Below are 20,076 nucleotides of genomic sequence, written 5' to 3' on the forward strand. Positions count from 1 at the left end.
CGGACATACATATATACATATATATTTATTACTTTTTCTGACTACCAAGAATATATATATATATATTGAACAAATTAATGTTAATATTTGTTTGATATTGTGAAAAAGAAATGAAAAAGAGGTATAAAAATGTATGCATCTTCACCGATGTCTATAAGCCCTAACTTTCTGTGACATGTCATAGTTGTGGTGGTCTATCCTTAATTTAAGGTTTAGCTCTTTGTGGTACTTCAGTCTCCTGAGATCTGAAACTCCTGCCTCATTCCATGGCAGCTCACAGGGGGCTGCTGCTCTCAGCTGAAAGAGATTCTTTGGAGAGACCATCAGGTGTCTGAGGGATAATTATACCAGAATCGGGATCCCATGTGTGAGAATTTCATGGACATTGCAGGGAGGTGAATTCACCCACACTTCCCTTTCCTGAACTACAGCTCCCATGATGCAATTCCTTAGAGGTTGGTTTCCATTTAGCGATGATAAACGGACAAGCAGAAACTTTGGAAGCCACTAGAGCAGATCAACTGAATCCCTTTAAGATATCCCTCCACTCTGTGTCTTGGGTATGGGGGGGGGACCTGTGCTGTATTTGATCCAGTTATAAGCTGTTTTGTAATGTATCGAAATTGTCCCTGTTGTTGAGCTAATATTTGTCTGTGTGTGCATTGCAGATTGTGTCTTTGTGAACTCTGCATCATTGCTCATCCTGTAGAAACTCATATTGGGGCGCTTTGCAATAAAAGCTTGGGATGCTTGTTGCTACCTCCGTTGCCGTATTGTCACAGTATGGACAGGAAATTACCTCATTTCTTTTGCAACTGCAATTCACAACCTAGAAGGCATCTAAACAAGTGACCTTCATGAGATCCTGCCCAGTTAATCAACTATATTATTGTTCTCCACTTAATGATTTTACATCTGAGAATAAAAGAAAATGTGAAACTTATTGCATTACACAATTACAAATGACTATGAGCAATTAAAGCCTGATACACAAAGGCCTCATTTGTTTTATGTAGATATCACAATATTTACCATTCCAAACCTCCTTTGGGCCTTTAATACTTTCTCATGGTGAAAAACAAAATAGAGAAAAGAGCAATAGTGGTTCATGTACTACAGTCTGCGTGTGTATGTCAATGTAAGTAAGTGCGCTCTCTATTGCATCCAATGTAGTTGTTGTCTCTCCGTAAAGGGTGCTGCATTCTATCACTGTCTTTCTTGTAACCCTTTTGTGTTGCTCTGCCTTCACCCACTGTGCATTGGGCAAACACTTCCACTATAACTTCCTGACTGACATTGTACAATAAAAATGAATGGCAGAAGGAATAGAAAGTGGCAGGTAATTGAAGCTCTGAATTGGCATCTTTTGCATCTTAGCCTGAGGGCGAGCATGAAATATTAATCAGCTTTGGGGTCATTTTTTTCTGATGATCAAGTTGTATAGTCATTATCACACGCCAAGAAACATCAGTCTTGTTTACACTGCATTGGGTGCACAGGGAGCATTTCATGGCTCCTGTCTATTTAGAATCTTTCATGCCCTGTAGGACGCTTTACCGCATTACCAATAGCCACCTCCGCACTAGTGCAGTCCAGACAGCACAGTGCATGACCTGTCTTGACCGCCACTGTGTTGTAAGTTGCGCTGTGGATTCACAGCCCATTGTGTACTATATTTATTGACAATAAAGACTATACAAATAGTGGTGCTGTCCAAACGGTAATCTGAGATACATACGAGTCCTCCGTCTTTCAAACACAACTGAAACTGTCTCCCTGTCTCTGTACAGTTTTATGTGACCCACTTTCTATTACTGCCTGTACATCAATACTGTCATATACCTCTTAGAAACATGTAACCTGAAAGCTCCACAGCCTGGTGAGACAATCACTAATGGAATGTTCATTGTTAGAGTGTTCTCAGTCAGGGCTCATTAACTCCTGGATTAATGTAATTATAGCTCAAGCTACCGAGTAACATTTCAACCCCTCTGTAGGAGTTCCTTGCTCTGGGTCAAGCAAAAGTATGACAGCAGAGTTAATTACATGTTGGATGTAAATGCTGACATTTACCGTTTTTTGCATTTTTCCTGTCTATGTTTTGTCTGTAAGAGGCAAAAACGATTAAAGAAATGCTTACTGAGGGGACTGCATGGGTTTTGTGACCATTGTGTCTGGAGTTCTCCACTGTAGAGGCAATTAGGCGAGCCCCCACAACTGCTGAGCCAGACTTAAGTGGATGTAACCCCCCGAGCCCTCTGCCTTGCTTAGGCACATCTGTAAAGATGGACACATAGCACAGGTCTCTATCAGTCTTTTCCCCTCCCTTTGCTTGTGTACAGGGCACCCCACTGACAGTCCAGCTCCGCATGCTTGCTGTGCACTGCAGCAGAAACCACAGCAGGCTGGATCAAAAGCCTCTGCTTTACACGGCTTTCAGTCTTCACTGCTGATGATGGCTTCATTCTTGGCCTTTCTAGAGCTGTCTATGGACCGAGGCATAGGCAAAGAGAAGGTTCCAGCCGGTGTCAAACACTCCCAGCCTGAAGGATTACAAGAAGGACTTTGTGTTTAATTGCCATGGCGTGTACTCCAGGACATGCCCCCAAAGGTCAATACTGTGGTTGAGGTTAAATCCCCTTTTAATCATGCAAGACCTCTTAAATCCTCCACTTCTCTGGCCCTCACTTTCCAGGTCACTGATTGATCGATAACTGCAAACAGACACATGGATACTCAGGCAATATATTCCTGACTCAAGTAACTACTCATACTCTCTCATTTCTACAGTAACGGGATAATATCAAGAAAAACATGTTATATTTGTTTTTCCTCACAATCTTAAATCAAAAGAACATAAGCAACAAATTATACATTATACTTTGTATTTCTATAACTAAAGCAGTAAAATGGCACTCACACAGGACTCATACACAGAGCTTAAATGGCAGAGATGGGGGTGTGGTGGGTAACTCAGCCGAAGTCTGAGCTGTCAGTGAGTGCGGGGGAATCACATCATTGGTTCCGTCTGGTTTATTGCCAGGTCAAATTCCTAATCCAGCCTCCCAGTGCTGCCCTGTGGCTCCATTGACAGACTTGTGCCCATCAGCTCACTGGACAGCCCGCAGGGATGAGCAGCTCTGCAGAATATAGCCTTGAAGGGTCTGAGCAATCTTTCACAATAATAATGACAACAGTCCTAATGTGTAACAGTATACGATGATGGCGGCGGGCAATAACAATAACAGCGGAGTGCCTCGGATGCAGCAGAGCTCGCCTGGTGACTCACAGCTCTAAATGAGGACAGATGGATGCGAGGGTTGCTCTGAGGAGCATGGCTGCAGTAATACCCTGACTGCGCCTGTTTTGGTGATGCAGAAGAGGGGGGGGGGGGGGGGTGAAAAACCAGCAGGATGAGAGTCCGTTCCCCTGCTCAAATGTTGATTCAGTTGTCGGGGGACTGTAGTGAGAGTGACGCACTGGTGATGGCAGGTGACTGGGAGAAGGCGTGATGGGTCCCCCAGGGCTTAATTCTCCAGCGTGGGAATCTTGCAGACGAACGGAAAGGCCTTGTCACAGCTGTTGTCATTCCAGGACCTGAGTGCTGGGCAATGAAAGAACGTTTTTCAAGTTTTAGCTGACTTCACTCTGAGTTACACTTGAATATTTAGCATTTAGGCAAAAGGTTTAAATATCAGGTTGTCGTGGTCATTTGAACAATCACCCATAACACTCTTTGATAAAGATGTCACAGTTACATTCTTCAATCAAAAGTCAAACAGCCTGCACCAGCTGTCTTTATTTCCATAAGTACAAATGTTGTAACGTTGGTAAAGTGCACAATCTCTCACCACTGCTCTGCCTGAACCAGATCTCCACACAGTCCTCTTCTGCAGGGATGCGGTGGATGCCATCATCTGGCTGGTTTCCATCCCAGTAGCTGTACTCATACGAAGAGCCATCAGTCCACTCCAGAGTGCCCTCCTGAGGACGCATGGAGAGCAACACCAGCTATGGTTGAAGGCCAGACAGTTTCTCAACTTACAGACTAATGGTAACGCTGCTGGCCCCTGATGGGCTCATAGGTCAATTAGTCAGCCATTTGACTGAGTTGAAAACAGGCAGATTGTTCATGGCACATCAGCAAACTGCGAAACTAATTTGTACTAAATGGGTGAAGACTGACACAGATCCCCCCTGCAGACATAGGCCTCAGGGTGACACACTCGTAAATCTTCTACAAAGCAGCATCCCACTGTTGAATGTTGTAATACACTTTTGGAACTGGAACGCAGTTTACCCCTTCCCTCCCCCAACCTGGACCTGATTAAATCTAACTGCCACAAGGTTCATATATTTGTTATCTGAGATTACCCTGGAAAATGGTTATTAGCTGCTGTTAGCCTTTGCGTGTGCTGTGTGTGGCATATGCTCTATCTGAAGCCCAGGTAACAGAATCATCCCCAGCTTTTTATGAGAAGAATTAAGAAGAATCATAAAGTGGGTTCGCCTTGTTCCACCAGATGGATGCTGTAACCACAACAAAAACAGATGAAAAATTAGTTACCTGCCGCCTGTCATGGAGACCAATCCATATATCCGTGGGAATCCCTGGGATGTGACTGTTCACAAGGTCATAGACAAACACATTCTCCTCCCAGCTGAGGAACACAGCCATGGAAAGCCAATAAGCATGGATAGGTTAGGTTTTCAGCATAATCGAATTAATAAACTCTCACTTATTGGATTAGAAGATTTGTGCTCTTTGGACCACATAAATGTGGAGTATAGACATTATCAATTCTTGCAGCTGTGTGGGGATTTAAGACTTGAATCATCGGTGTCAGTTACATGGCTTAGTCACGTAATCGCTGGGGCAGCCAATGGCCCGGACACCCAAGCCCCTAGACTATGGCTGTAAGACTGCATCTAAGCTAAGTAATTCTGTAAGGGCACTCTGTACACTGCTCCAGGGTGGCAGGTGGCATTACCTGTGTATGGAGGTGAGCTTGGCTGACTTGAGTCCATTGGAAAACTCTGCACAATACAGGTCTGCCTCCGCCCAGGTGTAGTTAAGGGGGAAGAAACGGTAGCAGTTGCTCTGGAACTCTGTCCAGAACAGGGGGCAGGGGGCCGGCTGAGCAGGGTGATGCAGCTGCAGGGGCAGAGCTGGAGGGGGCAGAGAAAGTGGCACACAGCTGCATCAGGTAGCATGCTGGCTGGAAGCTTTCAGCACATCTGCTTCCACATACTTGTCTCACATCCATGCTGCCATAATCACCCCTGGAAGCATTGTGCTAATCTCCTCATTTTACTTACATCCAGAACTATTCTTTAGATTACAACCACTCAGACTAAGACTGCAAAGAGGAACAAGACTCTAGAGACACCTTATCTATGATTGTAATAAAGCAAAAAGCAGGTGGACAAACCACAGCACACGTCATGATATTGCTGCACAAACGCCCACAAATGGCTCTTCTCTTCTCACTTGCTCTAATTCAAGCTATACCCTGCTTTAAAGCCCCTGACATATCTCGCACCATATTTGAGGGATGCATCATCCACACAGTAGCTTTTAAACATGTTTAAACCCCAAATTTACATATTTGTATTTACATTGGTATTGGAGCCCAATGGATAACTCCAGACCCCACAAAAATCTGCCTCACAAGTTTTGACAACATTTTAATAATGTTAAAAAGAACAGAGAAAAAAAATCTTCCGCTACGTGGCTTAATGTAAGCCTGTAAGGCAAAAGCTCCCTGAGTGAGAAGAGAGCTCTCAGACGGCTGTTTCCTGTATCACTCACCTTGAGTTATCCTGATGCTGGTGGGAGGCAGAGCGTTCACCACGAGGGTCATGAAGAACAGGGCCAAACACAAATCCCAGCAAAGCATCTTGATGAGGAGGAACAACGGCCTGAACACACGCGTGCACTTGTGTGAGTGTGTGTGTTTGTGTGTGCGTGGATGTGTTTGTGTGAGCAAGGGGGTGCTAGGCTGCAGAGAGACTCTGAGACAGAGGAGGGTGTGTGAGTGTTTCGGAAGATCTGCGTACATGTGTTAGTCTCTGCCAGCCCCTTTCCCTTTGGTCAGATTTTCTCAGCTCTTCCCACATAGTCGAATCCAGTGTCCACGCTCCACAGCAGAGGGGAGAGAGGGGGTGATAGCGGGATTGAGTGAGAGAGAGACAGAAACAGGGAACGAGAGAGAGAGGAAGAGAGACGGGATTTTTACAGCCACATCCCTCAATGTGCACCTTTGAACTAAAATGTGTTGATTCTGTTTTGTAAGATACGTAAGGAATCCTACATACAGAAATCTGTTTATGAATGAAGCTCAAAATTATTGGTGAAGGTATTTCTTGTATCAGACAGATTTATGGCTCAATAATCATTGACGCTTTCAAGTGCTCTAGTGGAAGGGTTTTCTGCCATAATCTCCAAACAACATTCCTTTCACAAGTGTTGTCTCCACATCCCTTCTATTCGTAGCTGTTTTCCTGACCTTAGGAGAACACAAAAGGTGATAGTTATTTCTGAACAAGTGGTTTTATCAGTATTCTTTAAGTGTGCCCCGGAAGCTAGCGTTCCATGTATGGGAATGTTGCATTTGCTGGGAGCACATGCGGCAAACCCAGTCAGGAATGCTTGAGGATAGGGGACTGCCCTGTATCTATCCAGGTCCCGCAGTAAATGTTTGTCTGTATTGAAGTCTACCCTGCTGTGTGTGGAGGAACAACAATGGCAAACTTTCTATTCCTAACTGCAATAACAGCATGTTTGGTGCTTAACACAATACCAGCTCCATGCTACAATTTATTCACAGTGTAAACCCTTTTCAGTAACAAAGGTACTTGTTTGAGCATTGTGATTTGCAGCTGTAACATCCCAGCCACCCTATTATATTAATCATTAATGACACAATCAATAATCAGTGCATTACGGCCTGAGGAGAGCTGGAATGAGTGGAACTGGCAGGGGTCGCTGGTGACATCACATGTAATTGAATTCAGGCCATCATTGCTCAGCAGCTGGGGGGGACTAGTGAGGGAGGCTGTATGGTTTGTCTCCCCCTGTGTTCAACAGCAGTACTGCAACTTCAGTTGCTTTTCTAAGTTCAAATTGAGGAAGATTGTAGACCTTTCAAAATCAGAGGCAAAAACTTAATCCACCAGCTGGAGGTACACAGTAGTCCTTCCAGTCACATGGATTTAAACTCCAAGATATACAGCCATGTTTCCATGGCTCCTTAAGCCTAGATTGTCCCACCTGTGGATCAGGCCTCACTTCTAGAATGTTAATGCCTCCTTCATGTCCAATGCATCTGACCTCTCACCCACCTTTAACCTGAGGAATTCAGCCCCTCTGCTCTCATCCCCTCTCCTCCTAGGGTGTCCCCTCACCCAGCAGACGTCTGGGCGGGGGCCAGAGAGCCACATTCCAAACTCTGATCCCTTGTAGCACAGGGGGGCTGTGGCCAGGTCAGCATCGAATGTGGATGGAGCCCTGCTGTGTGTTAAACACACTAATGATCTGTGCTGAAAGGCTGCATCTGCTATATGTTTGAGTATAAAACCTCAGGTAATATTTCCATATGAAAGGAAAGAATGAAACGAAACAGAGAAAGAAACATTTTCATGCTTCATTAATCTGCATAAAGCCTGCTGTCACATTTCATCTGAAATAGAATTAATATGTGTTCTATAATACACCTTCACTGATTTTAGACTGAAAGATCTCAGTATAAAGTGCCTTTCTGTGGTCAACGTATGCACATCTGCTCACAGTGTGTCAAATTATGGTATGGCAACCTCAGTGAATGCTACGTTAATGCATGACCTTCTTTATCTTGACCATGTGCAGAGACTGGCACGCTGCAGTTCACATTTATCTGTGTGAGCTGTACTGCAGGACACATTATACTGTGGGTGTGCGATAAAAGCCCTGTGCTACAGGACCCAACTCTGCAGGGCACTCTCCCCTGCTCCAGAGCCATAGTACATATCAGGAAGGCTTGTGCCCACTGCTGTCTGATAAGACTTGGCCCAGGTGTTCACCAGATGTGGCATTTTAAGACATGATCTCATGATGCTGCTGCCTCCCTGATACCCGGCACTCCTACTCTCTGCTCACAGCCCTGATAATGACTGTAGATGCCAGCTGCAGTGTCAGTGGTGCGCAGGTGACCTATATCATCTGCACATACTTCCGCATTTTTAACATGCTCTAATGGGTGCTCTAATAACCCTCTTCTCCATTCTGAGTGTTACTGTGACGACCTGTCTTTTTTGCTGGCCCCTGTGGAAATGGTAATGATGTCCCCATGATGAACTCCAACAGATCAACACCCAGTGCCTTTGTGTCATAGGGATTTTGAGCAGGGCAGGGCTAACTGCTAAACCTTATTAGAGTATCAAAAGCAAACAAGCCACAATGCATCAGCTGATTAGATTATAAAGTTACCTCACTAAAGGCAGTAGTGTTCCTCCTGGTATCATACAGTCATAACTGTTCTAACTTATCACATGGTTGTGGCTTCATCTAGTATGTAGCATCACTGATGGAGGAAGTCTGATTAAGTGTCAGTATAAACTGCCTGAGACAGTTATAGTGGCATAGTTTTAGTTTTCCATTCCATCTTTAGTAAATTCAAACTGAACTGCACAAACTTCAACAATCCCTGACATTGTACCTATTGTTTCCTGTGATTACAGCTGAGCTGAATGAGCTGAAGACAAATAAGGACTTATATTCTCATGGGTTTGGCTTCAGAAGCCTAGTCCCAGGATCACATGACTCACCATCAACTCCAAAAGTGAGCTCCAAGGAGGAGGCTTCCACTAAGCATGCACAACAAGCAGCCCACTGGTATTTACTGACCATAAACAGGACTTAATAGACTGGAGGTAATGAATGTCCCAGGACAGAAGTACATTCACCATTTACAAGGCTCTAAGTGAGATAGGGACATCAGCTTTGGGTTTGAACAGCCAGTCATTCAGAGCCCACTCACACCCTCTTTTGGGAGTATGGGGTGATTTATTAACTCTGCTCCCCAAAGCACTCACCCCATCCCTCAGAACTTTCGGTCATTATTGACCCACTTCACCACTTCTGAAAGCCTTTTGCTGTTCAATTGCTCCCGCATACACTGTCCCTAGACATCTGAGGCTCTGAAAGCCTGCTTCTCCCATCCATACTCTCAAAATTCCACTCTGTAGGCTTTAATACATTCCCCACTGTGGGATGTGGACACATCAAGTCATTTATTTGAACTTTCCGTGATATTATAGGGTATATATATGGCTTTTAAATGACATGATTAATGATTAGCTGGATTTAATGATTAATAAGAACATGTGTGTCTGTTTAATGACCAGTTTGAAAACCCCATAATATTTTTAGACTGTCTAAAGCCTTCCTTCCACATGTTATTTGAGGCTTCTTCACCCCAATGAGCTCGATTTACTCTGTGTGAGAGGTTTCACCCAGTGAATGGCACCATGTTAGGTACAGTAAGTGCCTGATTTATTTCTCATGACACACTGGGAGAGGTTTTCTAACACCTGTCAAGCAGACAGGCTCCCAAGGTCTAAATGTACAAATTGCCACCTTGAGTCAGAAGCATTTGGACCTCAGCAGTTGACAGTTGCTGTGACACTGTGCATGGCAGTGTGTGCGAAATGTCACTCACTCCTCCTTCCACGCCCTCTGTATTTGCAAACTGCCTTGCTCTGTATTTTCCTCCAAACTTGAAATCAGATCAGGTCAGAGTCTGATTAAAATAGCTGCAAGAGTATAATTACTACAGACAGGTATAAGGTCGGATAATGGCAGTGACTTATGAACACAGTGAGGCTTTGTGTCTTGTATTTTCTAACATGTGGATATAAAGTCAAAATGCATAAGCAAATTACAAACAAAATACAACATACAGCATGTCAGTATTTCATACGCAAGGATTAACAGTGAGCCAGAGTTTTAGAATGTATTGCCGTAAACCTCTTAATTTCAACTTTCCATAAGGTATACTGCATAAATGTGCTGGTGATGCTGAGACTTTACATGCTTCAGATTCACAGTGCCCAGCTGTAGCTGTGTAGATCCGTCCTCATTCTGATACTTCTGGGAGACAAGGGACAGCTGTGCCATTACACACAGAAGGCCTACAGCTGCACACACTTCTAATACAGAGGGCCTTCTGCCAAACCCCAACTCCCAATTAACATGTAATTAGAACTGCATTGAAAGAGGCCGAACAGAGGAGCAGTAGATCAGGATAATTTGCTACATACTGATTTCTGCTAATTGATCTTCATTCAAAGATTACCAGTCTGCAACATAATAGAGCTCCATAGTAATTACTGGTTGAAAGTACCGCAGTCCTGACCCAAGCTCATTTCTCTTTGTTAAATAGCTGAGAATGCCTCTTTCACGGGGTCTGCTGGATTCTTCTTAGTTATGAATGAAAATGATGAAGAAAGTGGGAATTTGAATCTCAGGTTAGTTGTGGTAATGATCTCATTGATGTAATCTAGACTGTACATAATTATGACCCGTAGCAACTTATGAATTTTGATTAGAGGAGATCAAACGCTCACGTTTCATTATCATGTCACATCACAATATAATTAGCATCATTCTATTTACTCCTAACTGCACCACTCAGGTTACCACAGTAACATTCATTATTTGTTTGCATTTATATGAATTCATTTTAAGGCATAACTCAAGGATGGGTAAAACACAACACAATCAAATTTTTATTTTGTAAAATATCATTTACAAGTAAATAAGGCACACTGCAGCTCTGTACAATGTAAATGCATATAGTTGCTAACCACATTTTAAATGTCATTTCAGACCTATTAATGTGAAGTGTTCACATCAACTCAGTAGCATGCAGTGGTGTGTTGGGACACTCTAAGACCGAAATGGTGAGACCCCTTCCTCCCTCATTATCAGCTGTCAGCTCCACTGCCCCTGTTACTGTCAGAGAGCCTCTTCAGTGCTCTGCTGATTTTTCCTGCACACGGTTGCCCGGCGACCAGTGATGTCACTGCGTGGGGCTCCAGAGGAGTTGCAAGGGAGGGAGTGGGTGAAGGGAGTCGGTGAACAAAGGGTTAGGACCAAGGAGAGAGGGTGTCAGCAGGCAAGTAACTAATAAAGGGAAAGGCAAGCAAACATAACCCCTGCCATATTCACCTCAGACCCTAGCGTCTTCTCACAGAGACATCTCAGCTCAAAGTGGGCCTCCTGAGCACATTTATAAACCCATGGTTGAAACTCAGACAAAACTTAAACAATCTGCAGGATGACTGAAGACTTGGCTTGATCCTACTTAGTTGACTTATATTTTTTCATCTTTTATCAAATTTTAAAAATGAATCTCATTATTCAAGCTCAGTAACTGATGAGAAAATTAATGTTTGTTGATTTTTGATGGATTTTTTTTTTTTTTTTTTTGTAGATTAGCCTTTCCAAGAAGTTATCCTTCAAAAATCTGCTGTTTTTAAATAGACCTCAGAAATGTTAATAACACAATTGTGTTTACTTTGAATGGATTCTGCACATCTTGAGACAGAAAATTACTCTCCCACAGCTGATTGTGAATCTCTGACTCAGGAATATCCTGACTGTAAAACTAAGGAACAAAGTGAATACTTGCCATCCTAACTCCTCAATTTCAGGTCTACAGCTTATCACTAGACACAACAAAGCTCCTGTCCAGGTGTTTGAATCTATGATGCCATCTAGTGGTCTATTCTGTAATTCTATTTGGAGAATTGAATTTATCCAGAGTTCATTTCCTAATACACAGATGTCACATACTAATCAATAATATAAGACATTCAGAACTACTAAAATACATAATAACTGTAAAGACATCCTAGAGAGAAATGACTATACTTTTGATTGTAAGTTCTTCTCCTGCTGTTATGTCTGAAGACAGGTGCTGCTGAATGTCCAGGGACAAACATACTATTATTTTTTATGTAATTTGAATCAATGTTCGTATGTATAGAATCTATGTAACTGTCAACCAGATAGAATCCAAATTATTTCTAGGCCTGGTTGCTCACTTACAAGCACAGAGATAGAATGTAGTCGACTATAATGGATATAGTTATAGTATCTTTTGTAATAGTTAACTGACACTAAGAGTCATGGTAGCTTCTATGCCATGATGTAGTTGTTGTAGTGTACAAATAGTACAATAATGCTCAATCACAACATACCTACATGGTACTACTATGCACATACAGAATTATTATTACAATACATGGAAACATACTATACTACTACCATGTTATGTGCCATAATAAATTATGTAGTATTATATTATTTCATAATATATTGTGATCTCACATGCTGCAGTAACTTGTATGAAAATAAGTAATAATTATACTCTACATCTAATTATACTCTAAATCACCTTCACTGTGCTTTCTAGCACCCTGCTGGGGTCTGGACTGCTCATTGTGTGCCTAAACTGCGCACTCCTGATGGAACATATAGTAGCCACACCACACTACACTGGCGTGAGGATTGACTCCATTCTGGAGATAACGTCTTTAATTAGTACGTATTACAGACACTATCTGTAGCATAGTTGATTTTGTGTTCTTTTTTCCTTTTTCCAGCTTTTCAGTGTTTCCATTTTTGAATAAACATTTCCTGTCAATAACTGGTGTGCACACCCTGTAGGAAGCTAACCTGTCGAATGGAAGTCTGTCTTATCCATAACATTTCTGCCTGCGACACCCCTCCGCCTCCCTTCCTGCTCATCTGAGCACACTGTTGAACACACACTGCCCCACCTGCTGCTCCTGTCTTCTCACTCCCGCTCATCCTGTTCTGCTCTGTTGCTAGGCAACGACACACTCGGATGAAAAGAGAGGGAATGTGGAAGTGAGGAGGGCCAAAACAAGAACGACGTTAGGGGTGGAAGGGGCATTAATGGCGTGTGATCAGTATAATTTTAATTTATGGATGAAGCCTATGTTTTCTCACTCTGTGTCCAGGCTAGTTTATTTTCTATGCGCCATACCTGCAGTTTCCATGGCATATTGAACCCACTGCCGTAGCTACGCCACATGATAATCACGTGTCTCTATGACGGCTGATTTTCAAATACAGTTCGTTAGGAATCAACAAAGTAATCTGATTGTATATTTTAAAACATATATATGTGGAATAAAATTCCGAGCACCAGAAGTAACTACGCTGAATCATCGACTTTCATTTTTTCTAACGGCCACAGAGAATAAGATGAGCCAGACCATACAGTTATAGGAATATTGCTTTTCACTGTGCACACGAAGGAACTGGATAAAGCGTCATATTTGGGACATTCACAGACAAATACGCTGTGCGAAGAAAACACCCGATTCATTTGCCGGTTACGTGAGCGTGAGATCATGTGACACACGTGTTTTTGGGAACTGTAGTTTGCCTATAATGGGGCGGTTACGGACTGACGATAGATGGCGCTGGCTTGTTTCATCAAGGCTACTGACAGTAGCAAGTAGCTAGCTAACAAGGTGGAGGCGGGGAAAGCGGGAGCGAAAGCTCGAAAATCAAGAATCACATTCACTGTCAGTACAGTCGAGTTTGATGCGATAACGGTTCATTTATGGACATAAAGTAAAACTCCTAATTATAGGTTAGTACACGGAATTTTTAGCGTACAGAGGAGCGGGTCATGCTGTCCTCGCAAAGGTAATGAGCCGTAGATCCCTCGGGTCTCGGCTTAACAGCGCCCACAAACTGCAGCGAGACTGGAATGATTGGCAGCCCAGGTTGGTATCGCACCACGGTTTAATATATCTAAAATAGAACGGGGATTCGTGGGGCCTACTCACAACACATGGCCCGTCCCTTACACACTCTCTAGCCAGCAAGCTAGCAGTGGGAAGTTAATATACAACCATTGCTCGGAGTTTCGAAGTGGCATAAGGACTACTGATAAGAAAGACATTGTCTTCTAGAAAGCTAATATGTTGGTATGAAAACATGCTTGATTTGTCTTGTGATTACGCCAGCTAGCCAGCTTGTTAACGTAGACGGGAAGAGTTCAACGATTGAATTGCCAGACTCTGCTGTAAGATTGCTAACATTAGTAAGATACCACAATAGCTAGGCAGCTAATTTGTTTCGGGCCTAAACGTGAAATCACTCTAACCGGTCGGCTATGTATTATGATCGCTGAAAATAATTAGCTACATGGCTAGTTACTGGCTATCTGTCTAACGCAGTAATTTAGATTTCTACATTTTCTTCTGGGATGTTGCTAGCTAGTATGGCATCCGCAACGTTGCTCACGTTAGCTACATTACTTAGCCTGCTAGCTGGCCTTCTTTAAAATCAGCCAGGTTGCTAGACATCTTATGTTATCTAGCTACAGCTACTCACGTTGTGTTTGAGATAAAATCTGCGAACGCACAGAAACACAAGTCATTACTGTAGTAGTTTTTTTTTTAATTATAACAAGAAATGGCAAGATGGATCGAAGTAGTGTGTTACTACACACACGTTTTGTAGCTATTTGTAGCTAACATTAGCTAGCAAGTGTGATTCAAAACATTTCATAGAATATTCTGCCAAGCTCTCTAATGTTTGGTTGATGCGTTATTAAAATTATTTAAACGATTTATTGACTCTTGTGTTTTAGGCATTTTTGTCACGTTAACTAGCTATATGTCTACACCGAGCTATTCAGCTAACTGGTTAGCATCTTTAGAACTATCTAAGTGGATGTCGAACTGTGGGATTACAGCTAAATTAACCTTCTCACAACTATTGTTAATTGCCCGGCGTTTATTGAACCACAGAGACTTGCTTCGTCCAGTGTTTACCGCAATTTATTTACTATCCTATTCACTAAATTTTAGCTACCTTACATTTTCGCGGACGCATAAATGTGCTGTACTTTGCTAACGTTACCTGGCTGGCTTACATCCTGGGATTTTGACGGTTCGCCAGCTAGCTGGACTAGTTTTGTTCTACATATGTTTGACTACATTTTATGTCTTCGTTAATGCCAGTGTGATCTGTATAGCTGTTAGTTAGTGTCAGACAGTTGGTTTGATTATAGAAACTACAGCGTAGGCAGCTGTTTTTCGGTCATTAGCCATTGTCCTTGTATGTGTTGCCATTCTGAGCTTCAAACTTTGGTCTGTAGCAGGACTTTGATCTGTAGTGAGTTTCCTGATATATACACACACGCAGAATGGAAGCTTTTTGAGTTTTAATAAAGAAGGAATGACTTTCTCAAAGTAGGAAATGATTAAAATGGGTGTGTCTAGAGTGCATCTTCAGGTATGCTTTGAACAGGACTGCACCAATCTAAGTTTCCTATACTATAGCAGGGAGGGACTAACACGGTTTATAAGTTCACATATACATGAAAATGTAATGCTGGGGAAGTATATTATTGTTAATAAAAGAGCTACATTACAACTGGTAGGTGCTGTTGTGTGGTTTTGGTACCTTTTTTGTGTGGTTTTAAATGGCACCACGTGATTAAGAGCACATTTTCACATGAAAGTCTTAAGGCGCCAAATAAGACAGGTGCAAGGGCAACTGATTTTGCTTATTTCTGGTCTGCCTGTTGTAAAATGTGAAATTTGCGTTTTAGATATAAAATCTAGGTGGGTTTTCTATTGTTTGGGGGTTGAGGACAAAATGTTAAATGAGGGGAAAAAGTGAGAACAGAGAGAGTGGTAGCAGTATTAATATTATGATACTTTCTTTAGGTGTGCCAAAGTCATTGATAGTTTTATATCTGTGCTATTTAGAAACTCCTTTTTTAACCAAAGGCCAGTTACACCGGCTAGACACACCCCTGACTTGCTTCCTATGTTAAACATTTATACCTGTTGCATGTATTGCAGTTGAGTTCCTCCTAATATACACAGTTCCCTCACTATAAATGTATATGTCAGATGTGTTTCCAAGAGTGAAAAAATATCACAGTGATGTTTAATTGTAAAATGGTAAATGATTGAAGTACAGTACAGTTTCTGCCATAATGCAAAATGTATGAAAGTATGCAATATACATCATAACTATCAGTGTTGGTCACATGGTGATGAAAAATGAAGTGGAGATAATTTTGCCCAAAAATCTAATGTATTGTCATTCAGAAGGATTATTATCTACCTTGTAGTCATACAAGTTTTGGTTGAAATCCAAAGAAAGTAGATCAGTTTCGTGATACATTTTCAAACAGAATGATGGTTTGTTTTTCCTATTGACCTTCAGTGTCTTCCTGTGTTTGAAGAACTGGTTTGCTATTTCTGACCCTAACTCTAAAAACATCACTTCCTGATTAATTGTAATGCCACTTGAGAGGATATTTTGCCATAGAGTCTATGTATGACATTTATTACCAAGTTGGAAGTTGCCACACAGGAAAATATGGATGCCATGAGCTGACCAAATCACAACTTTGTGAATTTGGATATCATTCTTTGAAATGGAAAGGGTTATCTACCTGCATATCTTACTGCTTTAGATCACCATAGGGTGGAAATCAATAAGGGTGAACCAACAGATATTCTGGGCCATTTCCAATTTCAGGTACATATCTAATATCTATCCAGTTCCATTTGTAGTACTTGTGTTTCAAGAATTTTACTTACACAGGTAAGTGATAGGTGGGTAGGGAACTGAATCATTGCAAGAGAGATGCTATCAAGTATGACAACTTTAAGCATTAAGCTAAGGCACTTTTAAAATCTATTCTTACAGCTGCTTAGTTATTTCATCACTATCTCATTAAATTAGATTCATTCGCACAATACAAGAAAGCAGACGTAAATCATATGCCAGATTACACCAACCACATACTGAAATAATTGTGACCAAATCAACGCGTTGGACTTAAAAGGCAAACTTATATTTGTAAAGATGAACCTGATACTTGAATTTTCCCTGTTTCAGATATTGTGAAATTTAACTGAAATGGTGGTTTCAAACAACTGGGATTGTGTACAGATTTAGAACTAATAGCCATGCAAAACTATCTTTTGCAGTTTAAAATCCATGTCAGTCTTCTGTAGTACTAAATTTAACTTCACCTCTCAGCATTTAAATATTGTGGCTGAGTGGATGTGCATGGAGATAGCACAGATAGTATCTCATAACAAGCCGTGTTCACCACATTTGTAAAAAAGTATGCCGTTAATTGTTCTTTTTACACAAAATCTTAAATTATGGTGAAAGAGGCAATTGAGTGAGAATGAGAAGCGAGAAGGAAAGCTTGCAGCCAAACGTGAAGGAAAGACAAAGTCTGAAAAAGCAACTCTTTTTTTTTCTTTTTTCTTTTTTTTTTTTTTTTTACCCATTGGTGGTCTATATTTTGAGGTTGTTGTGTTAGCTGTTGTATTTTGGTGGGCGGTTTTCATTGAACAAACTCATGAGGTGGAGCTGAAGGTGATTTATGTAATGTATCTCTTAGGTATGTAAGCTGCCTTCCTCACTGCTAGAACACCTGGTCATGATACATGTTATCAGTCTTTGTGCCCTGTCATTCCCAAATGCCATGCAGTGCAAGTCACCACACTTAGGTAAAAGAGGGAATTTTAAAATATGTACAGTTTTAAGATCTTAAGAGTATAGAGCCGTTTTTGGGGAAAAAAAAAATTACACTTCACCTTAGGAGTATAACCCGACTAAAATGCATATGTGGGAAAAGAAGTTTCAGTTTCCAAAGATCCCCTTTACGATTGAGTTTCCAAGAAAGATTTGTGTCAGAAAAGTAGGGACCACCTGGTTTGCACAGTGAGGGAAATGTTACATCTTAGAGACATTGCAAGCTATAACTCGTGGCCATATTCAGTAAGTTGGTGGAAACCCAAACCGTCTACTTTGGAAAAGGGGTGATCTTGCATGGAATAAATATTGCAGTGTCTCCTATTTTCATTACAAAATGTACTTTCTTGGAACACTAATGATTCTTTCTTAGATATATTTTGTGCTGTTTGCCTTTTTAGTGCATGGTAAAAGAGCAAAACAAATTCAGAGTCATTTTTCAGTCTTCCCACTGGACATTTTTTACTTACTAGGCATGATTATTCAGATTTGTTGTGTAAAACATCTTGGAACTCGTTTTATATAAGTTCATCAGAACAGACATTGGAGTTGGGAGTATGAGTGTTGCTTTATTTCCACTGTGTTGAAATGCGCAAGCTCTATCTGAAGTCCATAAAAAGTAGTTTTCTTAAGTTTCACCACCTTCATTGATCATTCGCATATGTTTTAGCACTGATTGGCACAAATTATACATCGCAAGATGTGTGGGTAGGCATTGGCTCATTCTAAGCCTCTTTTAGGTCCATGTTGATAAACTGCTAATATTTATTTTTCCGGAGAGCAGCCCCGAGTACCTGTAAGTGGCATTCTGCAGCAGAGCTCATGGAGATTGCTAAAGGAGTCACAGAGTAAAGCCTGGTGCGGGTGGGCATGTGCGTCAGTTCAGATCGCTCAGTTCCGGTGAGGCCTCTCTTACCTCAAAGCGCAGACACGCTGACCTTGCCTGTCTTTCAGAGGTGACAGCGTGTCAGCCACCCCGGACGGCGTCAAGTGCAGTGCCTCAGGAGACTGCGGAATAGCACCTCTTTTCGACACACCACCCTGCAACCCGCCTGACACCCCGCCACCGCACGATGAGGCCATCTCAGCCGCCGGCACACTCGGAGAAGGAGGTGGGTGCCTCAACCTCACCCAGAATTTTGTACCCCAGTCCCCAAAAGCATTCTGCTACTCATTCTGAGTTTCCATTTGCTTTGCTTCATCCTATTACTGGTCTTGTCTGGGTATATGAGAGGCAGGCAAGCAGAGCTGATTTTCTGTATCAAAGTCAATCATGCCTTTCAGTTTCTTCCATGGCTTCCTTTTTCTGTTTTACAACGGTAGTTTCCTGTTGGCATCTGGCCTCCCAGTCTAAAAACATGCGTGTGGACATTTCTGTCATAAGTGCTGCGGTTAGTGATGTGTGTATGGTGTCAGTGCCATGTTTAGGTGCCCGCACTCCCTGCTGCTGGCTGGTCTGAGAGTTATGTGTAAGGAAAAGAAAGAGAAACTAAAGGGTGTTTCCGAGGCTTATAAATAACCACGAGGTGCGGTTTCCCGTAAAGCCAGAGCTAGACTTAATGAGGGAACACCTGCATTGATAATTTCATCTACATCGGTTTTTGTTCCTCGTCGGCCTTGTTGCTTGTGAAAAGCTTTCAAATTGCCATATTGTTGTGTTCTTATTTTCATTCAGACTTCACATTTCATTGCAACATGAAACTTGGCAATATCCAGCGGCGCGTATTGTCTGGCCAACCCTAACCCGCATATATATCGTGAGTCTTTTCATCTCATTGAAGTTGACGTAGTGTCTCTGTTTACTTCGGTAGGTGGCTATGAAGTTGATGGAGGTATCTGTGAAAACACTTTTCATTGGAAGACACTGGGGCAAGAGCTGAGAATCAACGATGTGACTGTGGATTCAACCCGTTTTCAGCATGGAAACCGTGCTTTAGCTTCAAAGGACATGAGGAAATCACAGGGTAGGTGACCATCCAAGTCCCAGGAGGCCACAGGTACTGCCTGCCTGAAGCCAGCTTCTCTCCATGGGTTATGAGTGATATGCAGGCCCTGGAATGACTTGGCCCCTGTCTGGCTCCCCACAGATAGACCGTTGCCTCACTCTGATGAGTCACGGCTGGCCAATCTTCTAAGGAGGGTGTCCCGGGAGGATGACAGGGACCGCAGACTGGCCACCATGAAACAGCTGAAAGACTTCATTCAGCACCCTGAGAATAAAGCGGTGAGTCCCACAACTCATGGAAGACAAACGTCTGCTAGCTTCTTGGCCCGTGTTGACATTCCGTTTGGTTGTCTGCCCTGTGTTGCACATTCTTGACCTCACTTCCAGTCCCTTCAAGGTCAGGGATGGGTCAGCCTTTTAATTGTTACTACAAGTATTCCATTGTGTTTGGTTTTGCACTAGCATGCTCTTCCCATTTTTTCAGTATTTGAAATGTGTGGAGTAAAAATGCGTGATACTCAGTCCTGTA

General features: G+C 42.2%; 2 protein-coding genes across 2 annotated transcripts in view; one reads left to right on the plus strand and one right to left on the minus strand.

Annotated features, from left to right (window-relative positions):
* Window positions 1–3,393: 3,393 nt before the first annotated feature.
* Window positions 3,394–5,965, minus strand: clec19a (C-type lectin domain containing 19A). The gene is made up of 5 exons (XM_036520862.1): window positions 5,813–5,965; window positions 4,992–5,169; window positions 4,568–4,661; window positions 3,852–3,984; window positions 3,394–3,604 (listed from the first exon to the last, which is right to left on the minus strand). Exons 1-5 carry the CDS (start codon window positions 5,898–5,900, stop codon window positions 3,528–3,530), a joined length of 570 nt encoding a protein of 189 aa, XP_036376755.1. The 5' UTR covers window positions 5,901–5,965; the 3' UTR covers window positions 3,394–3,527.
* Window positions 5,966–13,544: 7,579 nt separating this feature from the next.
* The window catches only part of smg1 (SMG1 nonsense mediated mRNA decay associated PI3K related kinase), a 36,155-nt gene continuing 29,623 nt past the window's right edge, over window positions 13,545–20,076 (plus strand). Inside the window, exons 1-4 of the mRNA XM_036523093.1 lie at window positions 13,545–13,806; window positions 18,557–18,714; window positions 19,414–19,566; window positions 19,690–19,826. Of these exons, the coding sequence (XP_036378986.1) occupies window positions 13,730–13,806; window positions 18,557–18,714; window positions 19,414–19,566; window positions 19,690–19,826 (525 nt within the window). The 5' untranslated portion in view covers window positions 13,545–13,729. The remainder of the gene's footprint in view (window positions 13,807–18,556; window positions 18,715–19,413; window positions 19,567–19,689; window positions 19,827–20,076) is intronic.

The sequence above is a fragment of the Megalops cyprinoides genome, chromosome 1 (assembly GCF_013368585.1).
Source record: "Megalops cyprinoides isolate fMegCyp1 chromosome 1, fMegCyp1.pri, whole genome shotgun sequence".
NCBI classification, from domain to species: domain Eukaryota; kingdom Metazoa; phylum Chordata; class Actinopteri; order Elopiformes; family Megalopidae; genus Megalops; species Megalops cyprinoides.